The 14,153-nt window shown below is 36.4% G+C and overlaps 1 protein-coding gene across 3 annotated transcripts; it reads left to right on the top strand.

Moving 5' to 3' along the window:
- Window positions 1-2,829: 2,829 nt before the first annotated feature.
- On the top strand, window positions 2,830-8,083 carry LOC131437115 (arylsulfatase B-like). 3 transcript variants are annotated; one of them, XM_058606268.1, is made up of 5 exons: window positions 2,830-3,489; window positions 5,816-6,389; window positions 6,444-6,696; window positions 6,758-6,915; window positions 6,978-8,083. In XM_058606268.1, exons 2-5 carry the CDS (start codon window positions 5,862-5,864, stop codon window positions 8,073-8,075), a joined length of 2,037 nt encoding a protein of 678 aa, XP_058462251.1. In that variant the 5' UTR covers window positions 2,830-3,489; window positions 5,816-5,861; the 3' UTR covers window positions 8,076-8,083. The 3 variants fall into 3 exon arrangements, with proteins under 3 accessions (XP_058462251.1, XP_058462252.1, XP_058462250.1); XM_058606269.1 differs by having other exon boundaries at window positions 5,799-6,389; window positions 6,447-6,696; XM_058606267.1 differs by having other exon boundaries at window positions 5,799-6,389.
- The last annotated feature ends 6,070 nt before the right edge of the window (window positions 8,084-14,153 follow it).

Here is a 14,153-nt window from a genome sequence, read left to right as displayed (position 1 = left end):
GAAAAATTATTTTTGAAAAAAAATCGACTCTAGGAATTCTAGTTAAAAATTACCTTGGCGATTGCTTTTTAAAACAATCGTTAAATTACTTACACACATTGAAATCGATACTTGGATGTCTGTTCTCTGTGCCTTAAAGTCGTAAACTATTTTAATATATTCTTACTATGAAATTCATCCGAGTAATTTTAATGATGATCGTAAACCAAGTTTTAAAACTTTCTTGATTTGCTTCTTCATTTTGCTTTATGAACTTGAAGTTCAGTTGGCTGCAATATCATCTTATAATGGTTTTAAGAAGGCTTTTGTGGAGTTTACAGTGTCAATTCGGGATTTATGATGTACACTCAAGAGAGGTAACATACAAGCAAGGCCGCCAAAAGAAAATTCGGGCCCGGGGGGAATGCAATATTACTGGTCCCTAAAAATGACAATTGAAAAACATTGTGATCATGGGAATATCATCAAATCAAGACATTTTTAAATACATTATTTTAACAAAATAATTCACTAGCCAAATTTGTTTCGATTTTTGATTTGTAATGTAGAATGAAAAAGCAAATTTTGAATCTTCAAATTTCCGGGCCCCTGAAAAAGTCCGGGCCCGAGGCGATTCCTCTCTTTCTCCCTCCCCTCTCGGCGGCCCATGCTACAAGTATTTACTAAAATTGAAAATGTTACTTGAAAAAAATGAATTAATATGTGTTCATTTTCATGGTTTTTTGTTAATAAATTGGATCGTGTGACATAACCTAAAAACTGTTTTCTTCCTCACATTTTTTACATAAATTGATCAATTATCAAGTTTAAATGTATTTTTGCTGATACTTTTGGTTTCTGAATATGTGACGCAGCGCTGAAGTACGATTTTGTGAACTACCCGAATCAATCTGCATAAATTTTGTGTCAAAAATCATCTCAACGGACAAAATATATTTAAATGAGACTATTGGCAAGAGGAAGCCATTTTTACACCACTAGGTGGGTTAAAAAGAGGTTCATTAAATTGATATACACTTAAACGAGTTTTCCAAAAGTAGTTGCACACATACGAATACGATTAATGACTTTATTTACTTGCCAACAAACGTTCTAAAATTCAAATATGTTACTCAGAACACTTAGTTCAACTATTCGGAAACAACGCAATGTTGCTCAGCTGAAAACAATTGAATGGTAACAAATTATTTTTCGAAAAACTTGTCGACCGTTGTTCATATTTTAAACCCTATCACAAGTGGTAAAAATGTTTCTTGTGTCATCAAAGGTTGAGAAACGCAATACTAATTCGTCGGTGGCTTTGTTCCTTCGAAACAATTGTGAAAAAATTAAATATTCAAGTAATTATTTATAATTATTATTCATTTCATGAAGCGCAGTAAAAGCAGATCGCTACCAGTTGAATTATCACAAGACTAAACCGTTTGCGTTATTATATTAATTAGGACGCGACGAAACATGACGAATGATTACAAATTATTTGTTTTCTGTGAATCATTTAGGATATTAAATTTGAATATTTTGATCATCATCATCGACAAGCATCTGCCTGAGCTTCACGAAGCTATCCGACAGATTTGCAAAAATATTTGTTACACGACAATAGAACACAGATCTTGCAAATTAATTCTAAATTCCATTGTCAAAATTCGTTTTTAGTCGACTTTTCTGAGTGTACATAAGACCAACAAAATGTCTTTTCTAACTAGTGTCGTTTTTCATTGATTCCACTCGCTCGGTGCCAGTGTTTTGCCCTGACAGTTGATCAATGAAACGGTTTTGTAAAGTTTGGTTTGCACGCTTGCTGCTCTGAAAAGAAAACGGGTGCAAAATAGTTGCCCGAGAATTGCCCCGAAAGTGCATTTTTTTCGTGCGGTGCAAATCAGTGAAACACAGTGCACCTGTTTTGATTGCCCGACTGCATGAAAAGTGCACGAATCGCGCAAAACACTCCACGAGTGTTCTCAATGAAAAACGACATAGGTCTATCCAAGTTCACGATGTGAAATAAATTGGTGGCAAAGCAAGCCTTCTAGATTTGGATACGTAATTCTTTTGACCGCAGACCTGCAGTATATAAATATCTGAACAAAGCATGGTCCGTAATTTTATTGCAGAGTTACGAGGTGGTGTTTTCGGATATACAGTTTTTATTCATCATTATATTATTATTTTCATTATGATGAAATTAAATGAAAGTTTATGATTATATTTGGACGTGATTAGATGGATGATCCTGCAACGGCAGGTGTTTTTCTCTCTCATGAGAACAGAAAATAGTCGCTGGGGGCTGAATCTGTCGAATATGTTGGTTACAGTGGCAATTAAAATGTCCATTCATGGAATTCAGCCATCGTAGCGATAAGCTGTGAGAAAACGCGGCACCCACATCGCAAACATATTTTTTCAAGTTCAAGTGTTCATGTAAAATTGTGTAAACACTTCCTTTTGATAATTTTACGATAGCAGAAATCTTTTGCAACTTTCGATTTACCATAACGAAATAGAATGTAAATTCACATCACATCTACAGAAAAAAATATTATAACGGCATCCCTAATTTGCAAAATCTTCAGCAACAAGGCTAGCATCGCAAATCTGACGATAGATTCTCTATCACGTTGAACGTTGTTGTCAAGTATCTGAATATTATTAAGGTCAATATCTAATTTGGTGGTTGTTTACGTTTATGTGCACGATTCACACCTCAGAAACAAACAAAGCATGAAACAGAGAACATGTGTCACCACAATGTAGTCCCCTCCCAAGATACGCTAATGCTGGTTGCTTTCGAAAAATAGAACTATTTACAGTGGGTACCCGCGCGAATCCTTGTCCCATTCGAGTTCTGCACGACATCGCGACTAGTCGTGCCACCTCGGGATCTCGGTGGTAGTGTTAAAATCAATCGAATTGTTCAGGACGGGGCTTCGTTATAAAATAAATTAATTTAAATTGTGTGTGCCGTACAGAGCTGCTGATATTCGTGTTGTATTGGTTTCGAGCTTCCGTATGCAATAAGCAATAAACGATCTTTTCACAGGGCAAAAACAGAAATACACGTAAACAGATTGCTCAAACAGAAATGTGATAATATTGTCGGCAGTCCTAATGGTGATATGTGATAACAGTTGGATGGTCAATGTAATTTGAGGGAATGCTTGAGAGACCATCATTTATCGAGATCTAATTGAGATGTGTCGTTCACTGTCGAATCGTTAGTCAAGATTTAGCGTTCTTCAATCGGTGCCCTGATTCTGTTCTTGTAGTCTCGGTCTGTTGTGCAGTTGATTGGTTGTGGCCGCGCAGGAATTATCTTAATTCTTTAAGCTGCGTGAGTCGGGCACTATCGGTGGCACGCGAACAACACGCGACACTGTGAGTAGTTCAACTCAGGACCGTCATGGTGACGATCGAGTGAATGTACGTTAAAGCAACCGGTAGTAATAAATAGTGCCTGTTCACTCGGCAGCGTGATAGTCGACGTTTGTAAGTAGATCTGTCAGTTTTGAATTCTGTAAGATATATGGGTTCAACGAACCATTACGGTTATATTCTCAAAGTAAATATCTAGTAATCTCGGGCAAACTTAATGCAAAGTACACATCGCATAGTTTCACACACGAACGAATGAAATCTATTAAATCGTTATTATATTGAAAGAGGGTCGAGGCCAACAGAGATAGGTATAGAATAAAGTTGAAAACAAAGTTCGAATATCGGCAAAAATAAATTCATGGAAATAGCATAAGCAGACCTTCGATTGGATATTCTACAAATCAACTAGGCTTTTATCTTCGTTCCGTATGAAACTATTGTTAAAATTTTCGATTGCATAGAGCGATTCTTTAAAACTATTATGGATTGAAGATGATTCAATAAAAAAAATGTTATCAGTTTAGTACAAATTATTATTTCAGTCAGTGAGAAGACATCGTGCTTCAACGTAAATCATAACGTGAGATGAAAATAGGGTTAAATTTCAAGTCTATCTAACAGTTCAAATTGAACTGCTATGGCTAGTTGTATACAATAAACTGCTGAGGAAGAAACATAAAAAACTTTAAATTTATTTAGAACATTCAGCGCAAACTAGTTAATTTTTTTTATATCGTTTATTTAAGTTAATTTATTTTTTATATCGTTTATTTGGGCCCGGTTTTAACCATTATGGACGTTGGCGGAATTAGTTATTTATGAACAAACCTCTACATATACATATTTATTAGTATTAGCAAAATTTATAACAAATTAGTCCTCAAAGATAGAGGACTTATCAGTATTTGTTGCTGAGATGAGCTGAAGTAGAGCGCCCGTAGTTACATTTCGTTATTGACCGAATGAGTCAAAATGCACAATGAACCAACAAAATTATGCTTGAAATAAACAAATCATTTTCACTGTGCATACTCACTCACTTTGCATTTCATGATCAATAACGACGCTAGCCACGATTAAAGGCTGTGCTACTGCGGAAGGGAAGGAACGTTAGTCCAATGCTTGTTCTTTCTAGAAACCGTGGGTATCACATCATCTCCACGAGTATCACAGGAGAGTGAGATGAAAATAGGGTAGGGATGGTAAAGTTCTGAGATATGTCTTGGTGAACAATACGATCTCAATAGAAAACACGGTGTACGAGACGACGAGTTTCTAGAATACGTAAAACTAGACAGCTGTACAACATAGCGTACCGTTAGTTTAGAATTACGACTTGTATCATACCTTCTTGTCCAATTTCTCACAAGAATTACCACAATAAACGAATTTTTGGCAATATTTCAGGTTTGACATTGACGCCAAGCGATTTATTCGGATTCGTTGATCTCTGACTGAAAATCAAATAAGAAGGAATTGGTTTCCTTAAAGGCAAACTAGAAAAGTTACCAAATTTGTTTATTTTTATGTACAGAAACAGAAAAAGGCACAAAAAACGGAGTTCAAAAAAGGCGTCCAAACGTTCACACGATGTCGTCAAATAATCATATGAACATAAAAATAAGTAAATTTGTTGTTCTAGTGTTTTCATTGAAAAAGTCGTTTTTAATGCATTTATAAATTTAGAAACTCCTGTGCTAAATTTATTACAAAATGAACACATACTCATATCGCTGTTATCGCCAAAAGTGTTCGAAGTTTGACTATCTATCGATCAAATTAATAAATAGAAATTCGATTTTTCAAAATCGTCTCATTAGGAATCCCCTTAAAATATTTTCCTTTCTATAAAAAGAATTTCTCCATACACGGCTGATCGAACATAATCAACATGTACACGAACTTTTAAGGCAAACATTTTCACAAATACTGGTATGTTGTCTTTGGCGTTTTCACACTCGGAGAAGAATTGAATGTATATGACACTACAGCTTTTGCTCAATAGAATCGCACTTTTAAGATGCATTTACTCCTTAAGAAAAACTGCATTTTTCGAATCGAATTTTTAAGTCAACTTAACAACACGATTGCCTTTTGTTCATTAGGTATACTTATCTCGGTTTCATTTTTTAATCGTTTATTTATACCCGGTTTTAACCTAATTATGGTCGTTCGCCGGGTATTTCATTTTATTGTTTGAACACTATGTTGTTGCTTGTTTCTGTCATCTAACTTATAAATGATATACCGAGAAAAAAAAACTTTGTTCGTCTTCTTTGTTCATGCATGTATCTGTAAATTATGCTAGATTATCGAATTATCTTCTTCCTCTTTTTATGAAATATTTGTATTTTACAAACATGAACGAAAAAAGTGCTACAACTTCAACGGTCGAATTATGTTGATTCTTATTCTTACAGATTTTTTTATCCAACAGAGTGTAACTACTTCTGTTCAAAACTGAAACCACTACTGTTAATACAATGAGATCAGTGCGCGTAACGATCACGGTTTGTGTCATCCTGGCGGTCATCCCACTGGTATTAAATGCTAGTATTTCTGCTAACGGAGGTATTCGGCGACCACATATTGTCATTATTCTGGCCGATGACATGGGATGGAATGATGTTGGATTCCATGGTTCGAACCAAATTCCAACGCCAAACATTGATGCCTTGGCTTATAGTGGAATTATATTGAATCGGCACTATTCTGGACCCATGTGTACTCCTTCCAGATCAGCTTTGATGACTGGACGAAATCCGATCAACATAGGAATGCAGCATTACGTTATAGTTTCCGATGAGCCATGGGGCTTAGGACTGGACCAGAAAACCATGGCGGAGTATTTCAAAGAGGCTGGCTACAAAACGCATTTGGTTGGGAAGTGGCACTTAGGATTCTTTGCAGAGCAATATACACCACTAATGCGAGGGTTTGATAGCCATGTAGGATTTCTGGGACCCTACATCGATTATTGGAATTATACGTTGAAGATGCTAGAATCTACCGTAAGTAATCGTTCCCAATAAATAGGTAAATTATTTCACTATATCGCTTTATAGCAGCAATTCGAGGGATACGATATGCGTCGTAACGCAACGGTGGATCATTCTTTCAAAGGAACTTACGCAACGGACCACTTTACCAACTCCGCTAGTTCAATCATCAAGCAGCACAACCCCGAAAAACCACTCTTTCTTATGGTGAACCACTTGGCACCACATGCCGGAAATGAAGACGATCCGTTGCAGGCTCCCGAAGAAACACTAAAAAGAATGGAACATATTTCGGATATGAATAGACGCACATACGCCGGTAGGACAAAGATTATACTGTTGTATATCTCCTCAAACAAAACTTTACTTCCCACTTACAGCAATGGTATCTAAACTAGACGACAGCGTCGGTGAAATATTCAAAACTTTGCAATCAAAAAATATGCTGGAGAATTCCATAATTCTCGTAATGTCCGATAATGGTGCACCTACGGTTGGGCAGCACGCAAACACCGGGTCGAATTATCCGCTTAAGGGAGTAAGTAATCAACGAATGGACTTTAATTTACTGTTTGTTGAAATTTTATATAATTTCATCAGCAAAAGAACACACCTTGGGAGGGTTCAACACGGACCTTTGCCGCCCTCTGGAGTCCTTTACTTCGTGAGCAGCAACGTGTTTCGAACCAATTTGTTCATATCTCTGATTGGTTACCAACACTTGCTTCCGCAGCAGGAATAGATGTTCCTCAAGCAGGATTATACACGGAAATTGATGGTATCGATCAGTGGGAGGCGTTATCGTACGATACCGGAAATCCCCGAAGAGTGGTCCTTAACATGATCGATGAAATTTTCGGCTATAGCAGTTATATGGAGAAAGGATTCAAGTACGTGAATGGATCTACCAGTAAAGGAAAGCGTGACGATTGGTACGGAAACCTGAACACCAATGACACACTACCAAGTGATGATGAATATTTTGAAAAAATCCAACAAACTGAAATAGCCAAATGGTCAGGTCAATCATTATCCAAAGACGTAATGAATAATCTTCGAAAGCATGCTAGAATAAATTGTGGCAATCCAGCGCAAGTGATCAATAAATGTCGCCCACTAATTCGACCATGTCTGTTCGACATCATTAATGACCCGTGTGAATTGAATGATATTTCCCGCAGACACTACCAGAAAATGTCGGAGATGCACGACAAGGTGAATACTTACCGCCAAATGGCAGTTAAACCAAGAAACAAACCTCACGACCCGGCTTCTAATCCAGCTTACCATAATGGAATATGGACTTGGTGGCAGAAGGTTAGTTTTTCTGAAGAACTGCAGCCACCACATTCAACTGATGACGAAGGTTATCGAGATCTGGATATCCCACCACCACATTCTAGTTTACCTGAAGACATCCGGCTACCAGTAATAATCTCAATTGTCGTTATAGGCATACTGTTTGTAATAAGTGCCCTTATTTATCTTTCTAACAAAAATCTTTTACGGTTCTGCAAGAACGATAACCAGACGGAAAAGCATTCGGTTTCATCAACTACAGCGAACCGACCTAAAAGTGTCTTCACTTCTGATAGTAGCAGCGACGAAAAGCTATCCGATGGCTACGGAAACTCATCTTCGACTAATATAACTGCAAAATCTTATCATATCAAAGAGACTCAAATAGAAAAGTATTGATCAAATGGCCTGATAAATATATATATACACATATATATATATATATATATATATATATATATATATATATATATATATATATATATATATATATATATATATATATATATATATATATATATATATATATATATATATATATATATATATATATATATATATATATATATATATATATATATATATATATATATATATATATATATATATATATATATATATATATATATATATATATATATATATATATATATATATATATATATATATATATATATACCGATGAAATATTGCACAAATTAACTTACTCCCAATCGAAATGGACAAATTTTCTATTTGGAAAAGAACAAGAAGGTTGACTTTTTCAACAAGTGACTTAAATAAACGTTCAGTGAAAATATTTGATGGATTATAGAAGATTCAATGATTTCTCATACAAATCTAAAACAACATTCATATAAAACTGATCTCGCTTTAAAAATGTTATTGTAAACGATAAAACGTTATTCATATTTTATCCTCATTTGCTTTCTTCCGGTGCAACCGCACCTTGCCTTAGTGAATCATATCATGGCTGGTGTTACGATCCTACGGATATTAAAAATCTTTCCAGGTCGGGACTCAAACATACGACAACTGGATTTTTAGACTGCCAATTCGGGGCGATAACGCACCTAGCTACTACCAAAGACAATATATTAACAAGATATCCAGCTCTCACATTTCCCGAACAAATCATTGGCAACATCCTTTTTTGCGTGCATGTCGCCCTCAGGCGAGTTCGTATCGAATCTTGTACATAGAAGTAAGGGAGAGAAATGTCAAATTCGTGCGCGCCAAAATAGCAGCACTGCGCATCCATACAATTGACATGATAGGTTGAATGTGATGCCGCGCGATGATGTGGCTGAACTGAAGATTGATTTCGCTCCAAGCTGACAGGGTCTGCTACTACGATATATGGTGTAAATTGCATCTCAGAAACAATAAATCACGTTTCATCCTCGATTCATCAGTACATTAGCAGCTTATCTTGAAACGCCATTCCCATCTAACAATTCAACCTTAACATCGGTTCAATATTCATAATTTGAACCGTAATTGAAAGTTGAACCGCTAGATGTCAAAGACATTTCAACTTTGACTACTGATGAACTGTACGTTTCCTCCTTGGAAGTGTGACTTTAACAAGTACAGGATTTAGCTTGAAATAGACGTTTTATGAAGATTCTCAAACCAGACTGGTTCATAAACAGTGTACAATTGTACAATGTACAATTTGTCTTCAAGTGTTTCAATTATCATACTGATTGTTTTTTTTGGATGTTGTACAAAATACATCCAAATAGCTAATTTTTTTCAGTGATTGAAATTAAATATCAAACTGTCAAAAATAACAAATTCGCACGTTATAGGTAGAGATCCATTTTGGGGAAAAACTATAACATCCGTTCCAATCTAAGCAACGAACATGCGCGTGCAGTTCTTCTTCTTCTTCTTTCTTCTGGTTGGCGCCATCGCACTCGTTAAATACACAGACTACAGTTCATTAAAACTTCCTTACTCTTCACTATACGGGCCAAGGTGTCAATTAAAAGTTTCAAAAATAACCGCGTAACCTGTTTATGTCATAATTTTGAACATCAATAACTCAGTGATCTCTGAATGGATTTATATAATTTAACTACCAATCGATTCGGAAGCATTTCACTTAAACATGTATGGCAACGTCATTTCTGTACTACAATAGAATAATATTGAAAAATTGGTTTGATCTGTTGATAGGATATGTGACAAATTTGGTTCTTCTTACCAGAGGGAGTGTATCAAAACAGGGTGAAATTTCTATTGGAATTCCAACTCAGAAATGTTTTACCTCAAACCGTTGTTGGAAACAATAACTGTTTGATACGATTTATTATTATACAACTTTCTTAAGAATACATGTGATAGTTATCCTAAACTCTAGTCTTTCTTTTTTGTACAATTTCCTTTAGTAATGTATATTGAATATGTATAAACCATATCCAAATGTCCAAAAAGCTTGGGTCTATTTATAAATAATTATTATGGTTTCTATGGAAAAACATTATTTATTTATATTACGTGTATCTATTAATAGATCAGTATACGGTGTCTATGTTAAGGTATGAATGTTAACTTAATTTTGATTGAAATAAAATATATGAGATCCGGACCAAAAATATATGGGGCCAGAATATCTCTGTTACCCTAATTACCATTGGAAAAAAGAGTCCCACTTGTACGCGGCGGGCAGATTCGTAGATGCGCCTTGTTGTACATTGGTTGCAGTTGCTGGTTGGTTTGATGGTGAAACAGGAGTACTGCGCTCACTAGTTTCCATTGTTGAACGGTTGACCTTGTCTTTGGTTGAAGATGTCCTTTTCGCAGTTTCGGTGCAAGGTTTACCGTAGTGTGCAGGTTGTTCACAAAACTGGCATGTAACCAGCTGATTTTCATAGGTAATCAGCGTTTTACTCGGATGTATCCCACCTTGACCACAAATGATGTAAGATGGAATTGCCTTACGTAGATGCATACGTACCACTCGCACGCCATTCCGGATACCGGGGAAAAAATACCGCCATACTTCCCTTTCGATGGAAAGGATTTCACCGTACCGCGACATATTCTCCCGAACGTACTGATCGGTGACCGCCGGGGGGAGGTCATGCACGCGTACTTCTATGGCATTGTCCACCATGTGCACAGGGATTTTGTATTCAATGTTATCACACTCAACACTGTGCACCTCGTTGTTAACCGAATCGAATGCAATTGCATCGCTTTCACGTTTAAACATAATGTACACACAGTTAGACGCCTTGTTGAATTGAGTCTCAGTTACTTTATTAGTGTCTAGATGCATTCGTTCTTTAAGTAAGATTTCAATTTCATTTGCTGCTGGTCTAACTTTGCAACGCTTGAAATCTATACAAATTGAATTTGGTCTTGTAGGCCAAAATTCCGGCTTTGTTAGATCGTATTTGACCATTCCGTAGACTCTATTGTTCACTGTTGTCTTTGTTTCTGTTGTTTCGACCGTAAATGATTTGCGACCGTAAATGATTTTCGACTGCGTCGTGTGAGATGCGACCACGAACTGCCCAGGAATGCCAGGTCATTTTTTCAAAAATCTGTGATCAAACCAAAAACCTGCCTGTGAAAATCTGTGACCGTTTTCCGTACCCCAATAGCAATTCAAAATCAATTTGGTGAGCAAAAAAAAGGTCTCACTATCCATTTTCCGTACCATTCTTGCAGATCGAATTCAATTTAGTGAGCAAAAAAAGGTCTCACTATAAACACGCTCTATACCTTTTTCCTCAACCTGCTCGATTTCCAAAATCTGTGATTTATTCAAGAGACTGTGAAAATCTGTGATCATTTTCAGAAATCTGTGTCATTTTTAAAATCTGTGCAGAAAATTCAAAATCTGTGAAACACAGATTAATCTGTAAACCTGACATCCCTGGAACTGCCTGGACAATGTTGACAGCTGCCGGAATGCAGCCACACGCTTAAAAATAGTTACTCAAAAATGAGTAAGATCTCACTCATCTACAGAAAAAGTGGAACAACTCTAATTTAGAGTAACTCCGAAGTTACTCAAATTTGAGTTCTTCCATTGGAAACGATATTTGGGTAAAATCTACTCATTTACTGAGTAATACTTTATTTGTACATGTACCAAAAATAGAGTAACTATCACTCAAGTTTTGAGTGAAATTTTATTTCACATATACCAAATTTGCAAAAAAATTGCTCCTTTTCCGAGTGTATTGTATTAAAATATTAATGCCGTTTTTCATTGAAAAACACTGGTAACGTGGATTGCTCTGGTTTTGCACTTTCGAGCAGAAATGCAATATTCTGACGGTGTTTCATTGCGATTTCTGCAACCAGTGTTTTTCAATGAAAAACGACATAAGTAATTGAACTCAATACTATATCAAGTGGTGGTTGCTTGGAGTAGTGTGTCAATCGCAAATTAACATACATGTCAGTTATGCTCAGGCACCAATCATACACTTATTCCTCATAAATGACATTTGAGCATATTCGGTTTCATTCTAAAGCACAACACGGAGTTTATCATTCCGGTTTTTGCAGACACAACTCCGTTTGTGTTGAGCGACTCACCCTCGAAATACGCGATCTCACTAACAAAATATACAACCTGTTGCTACAACTTTAAGACTGATCTTGCGAATAGTAACAAAAAAACGAGTTATTGCGTTAAACTCAAATTTAGAGTAGGAGTTACTCAATATCATTGATGATAACTACTCAATTTTTGACGTTTCCATGTATCATTTGAAAATGAGTAACTAGTACTCAAACTTTGAGTAACTTTTTCTAAGCGTGGCAGCCTTCTGACGGTTGCCAGAATTCCTCACAAGCGGGGTATCGTATTGTGATCAGAGATGCCAGATATGCAGATGTGTGTAAATCTGCAGATTTCGTATATAGTGCTGCAAAAAAAATTTTTTATGCGGACGTTTGAAAATATAGTTTTTCGCAAACTTTCTTCAAAATTACAGATTTTTGAAATTCCCTCGACCTTTTTTGATTGTTTTTGCTGGCCTAGTTAGTTTAGCGTATCATATTGTCGCTGCAGCACTAATCTGCAATTCGCTGGACAGTCCAGCGCAGCGACGTTGCCGAGCGACGTCAGTTGACCTGCCATATCCTATACATCAACTGATAGAATCATGTTACTTTATACATATTTTGTTGTCTTGTTTATGAACCACGTGCTTCAACATAAATGAATACATTGTCTTGCCTCCACTATCGAAGCACATAACGATGGAATATTACTTTCTGTATGCGCTTAAAGTTGATAATGTATGTTTGGGAATCAATGGGTTTGACACTGAACGTTACAAGGGAGTGAATTTTCGTACAATTATGAATGATTAATATATCGCATGGCAGTCTACATACCATTGGGGCACAGTGAACTTCGCTGGAGCAACATAATCAGGCGAGAGAGACATCGCTTCAGATTTTTATCTGCATGCATTGTGCATTTATAGAGAAATAAGAACATACTTGTTACACACGATGTAAAATACACTGGTGGCGTGTTAAGACAGTTTTGGTTGTGTTGGTAATTTTCTCACGAAATTAAGTATGTCGCGCCAGGATTCAAGCATGTAAACATAAACAAACGACCATTTCAGATCGGGATTTCACTTCTAAGTTACTCCAGTTGTCGCGCAGCCTAGCGAATCTTTGGCACTAATTGAAAATCTGGACATTTTTTCTTTAAGGGCTTGCAAAGTAACGTCGAAATATAGAAAATTTTACACACATCCGATTCTGTTCATTTCGTTGGAGGAAGGATTTGGCGGATCGCACTGTGGTTTCTATTACAGTTATCATGGATAATAGAGTGATTGTGCTGTGGGTGGCATTTTTTGGCTGGTGATGATCTAAATGATTCCGAATTGGATGAATAAAATGTTGTACTTATTGATAATTTTATTTGATACACAATGGAGACCACACGTTGATTGTCGCTTAACTGATCGGTTAACCGATAATGAATACATCTTGGTTTTACAGTTCCTAATCGATCAAACAATATCTGCCTGTAGCTCTTCATACTCTTAAGTATGGTTTGTCATCTTTTCAGTGGTCTCACCAAATAAATTTTTAGCAAAAATGATGTTTTATCAACACCGCTTCCATCGTGAAACACCGAAGATGACCAAATGAAATCATTTCAGACTACCGATGTTCATATGGAGGTCAAGCGAATCGATCCATTTGTTCGCTCGAATTACACCGTCGGTAGAGAATGTTACCAGCCAAAGTTTGAGATTCCGAATGTTTACTGGGTGTGCATCCGTTCGAGGTTAACTACGAGCGAGTTGGTTATACGCTGCTCTACTCTACGATGCAGGCTTCAGTACGCCCGTTAACTCACACACAGAACGAAAGTTTCATATCAAGTTTCTATCCGTAGTACGTAGATACTTTTTTAATGACCTTTCCTGATCTTGTTATTTTTTTTACAGAAGGAAGGTGCTATGATCACTAAGTCTG

Source organism: Malaya genurostris, chromosome 3 (assembly GCF_030247185.1).
Source record: "Malaya genurostris strain Urasoe2022 chromosome 3, Malgen_1.1, whole genome shotgun sequence".
Taxonomy (NCBI): Eukaryota; Metazoa; Arthropoda; class Insecta; order Diptera; family Culicidae; genus Malaya; species Malaya genurostris.
Note: the sequence above shows the minus strand (reverse complement) of the source record. Positions and strands in the feature narration are given on the sequence as shown.

Bases quoted from the DNA above. Each gene is read 5' to 3' on its own strand.
- LOC131437115 (XM_058606268.1), top strand. From the start codon at position 5,862: ATGAGATCAGTGCGCGTAACGATCACGGTTTGTGTCATCCTGGCGGTC. The intron at 6,697-6,757 runs GTAGGACAAAGA...TCCCACTTACAG, and splicing joins GAATAGACGCACATACGCCG to CAATGGTATCTAAACTAGAC. The intron at 6,916-6,977 runs GTAAGTAATCAA...TAATTTCATCAG, and splicing joins CGAATTATCCGCTTAAGGGA to CAAAAGAACACACCTTGGGA.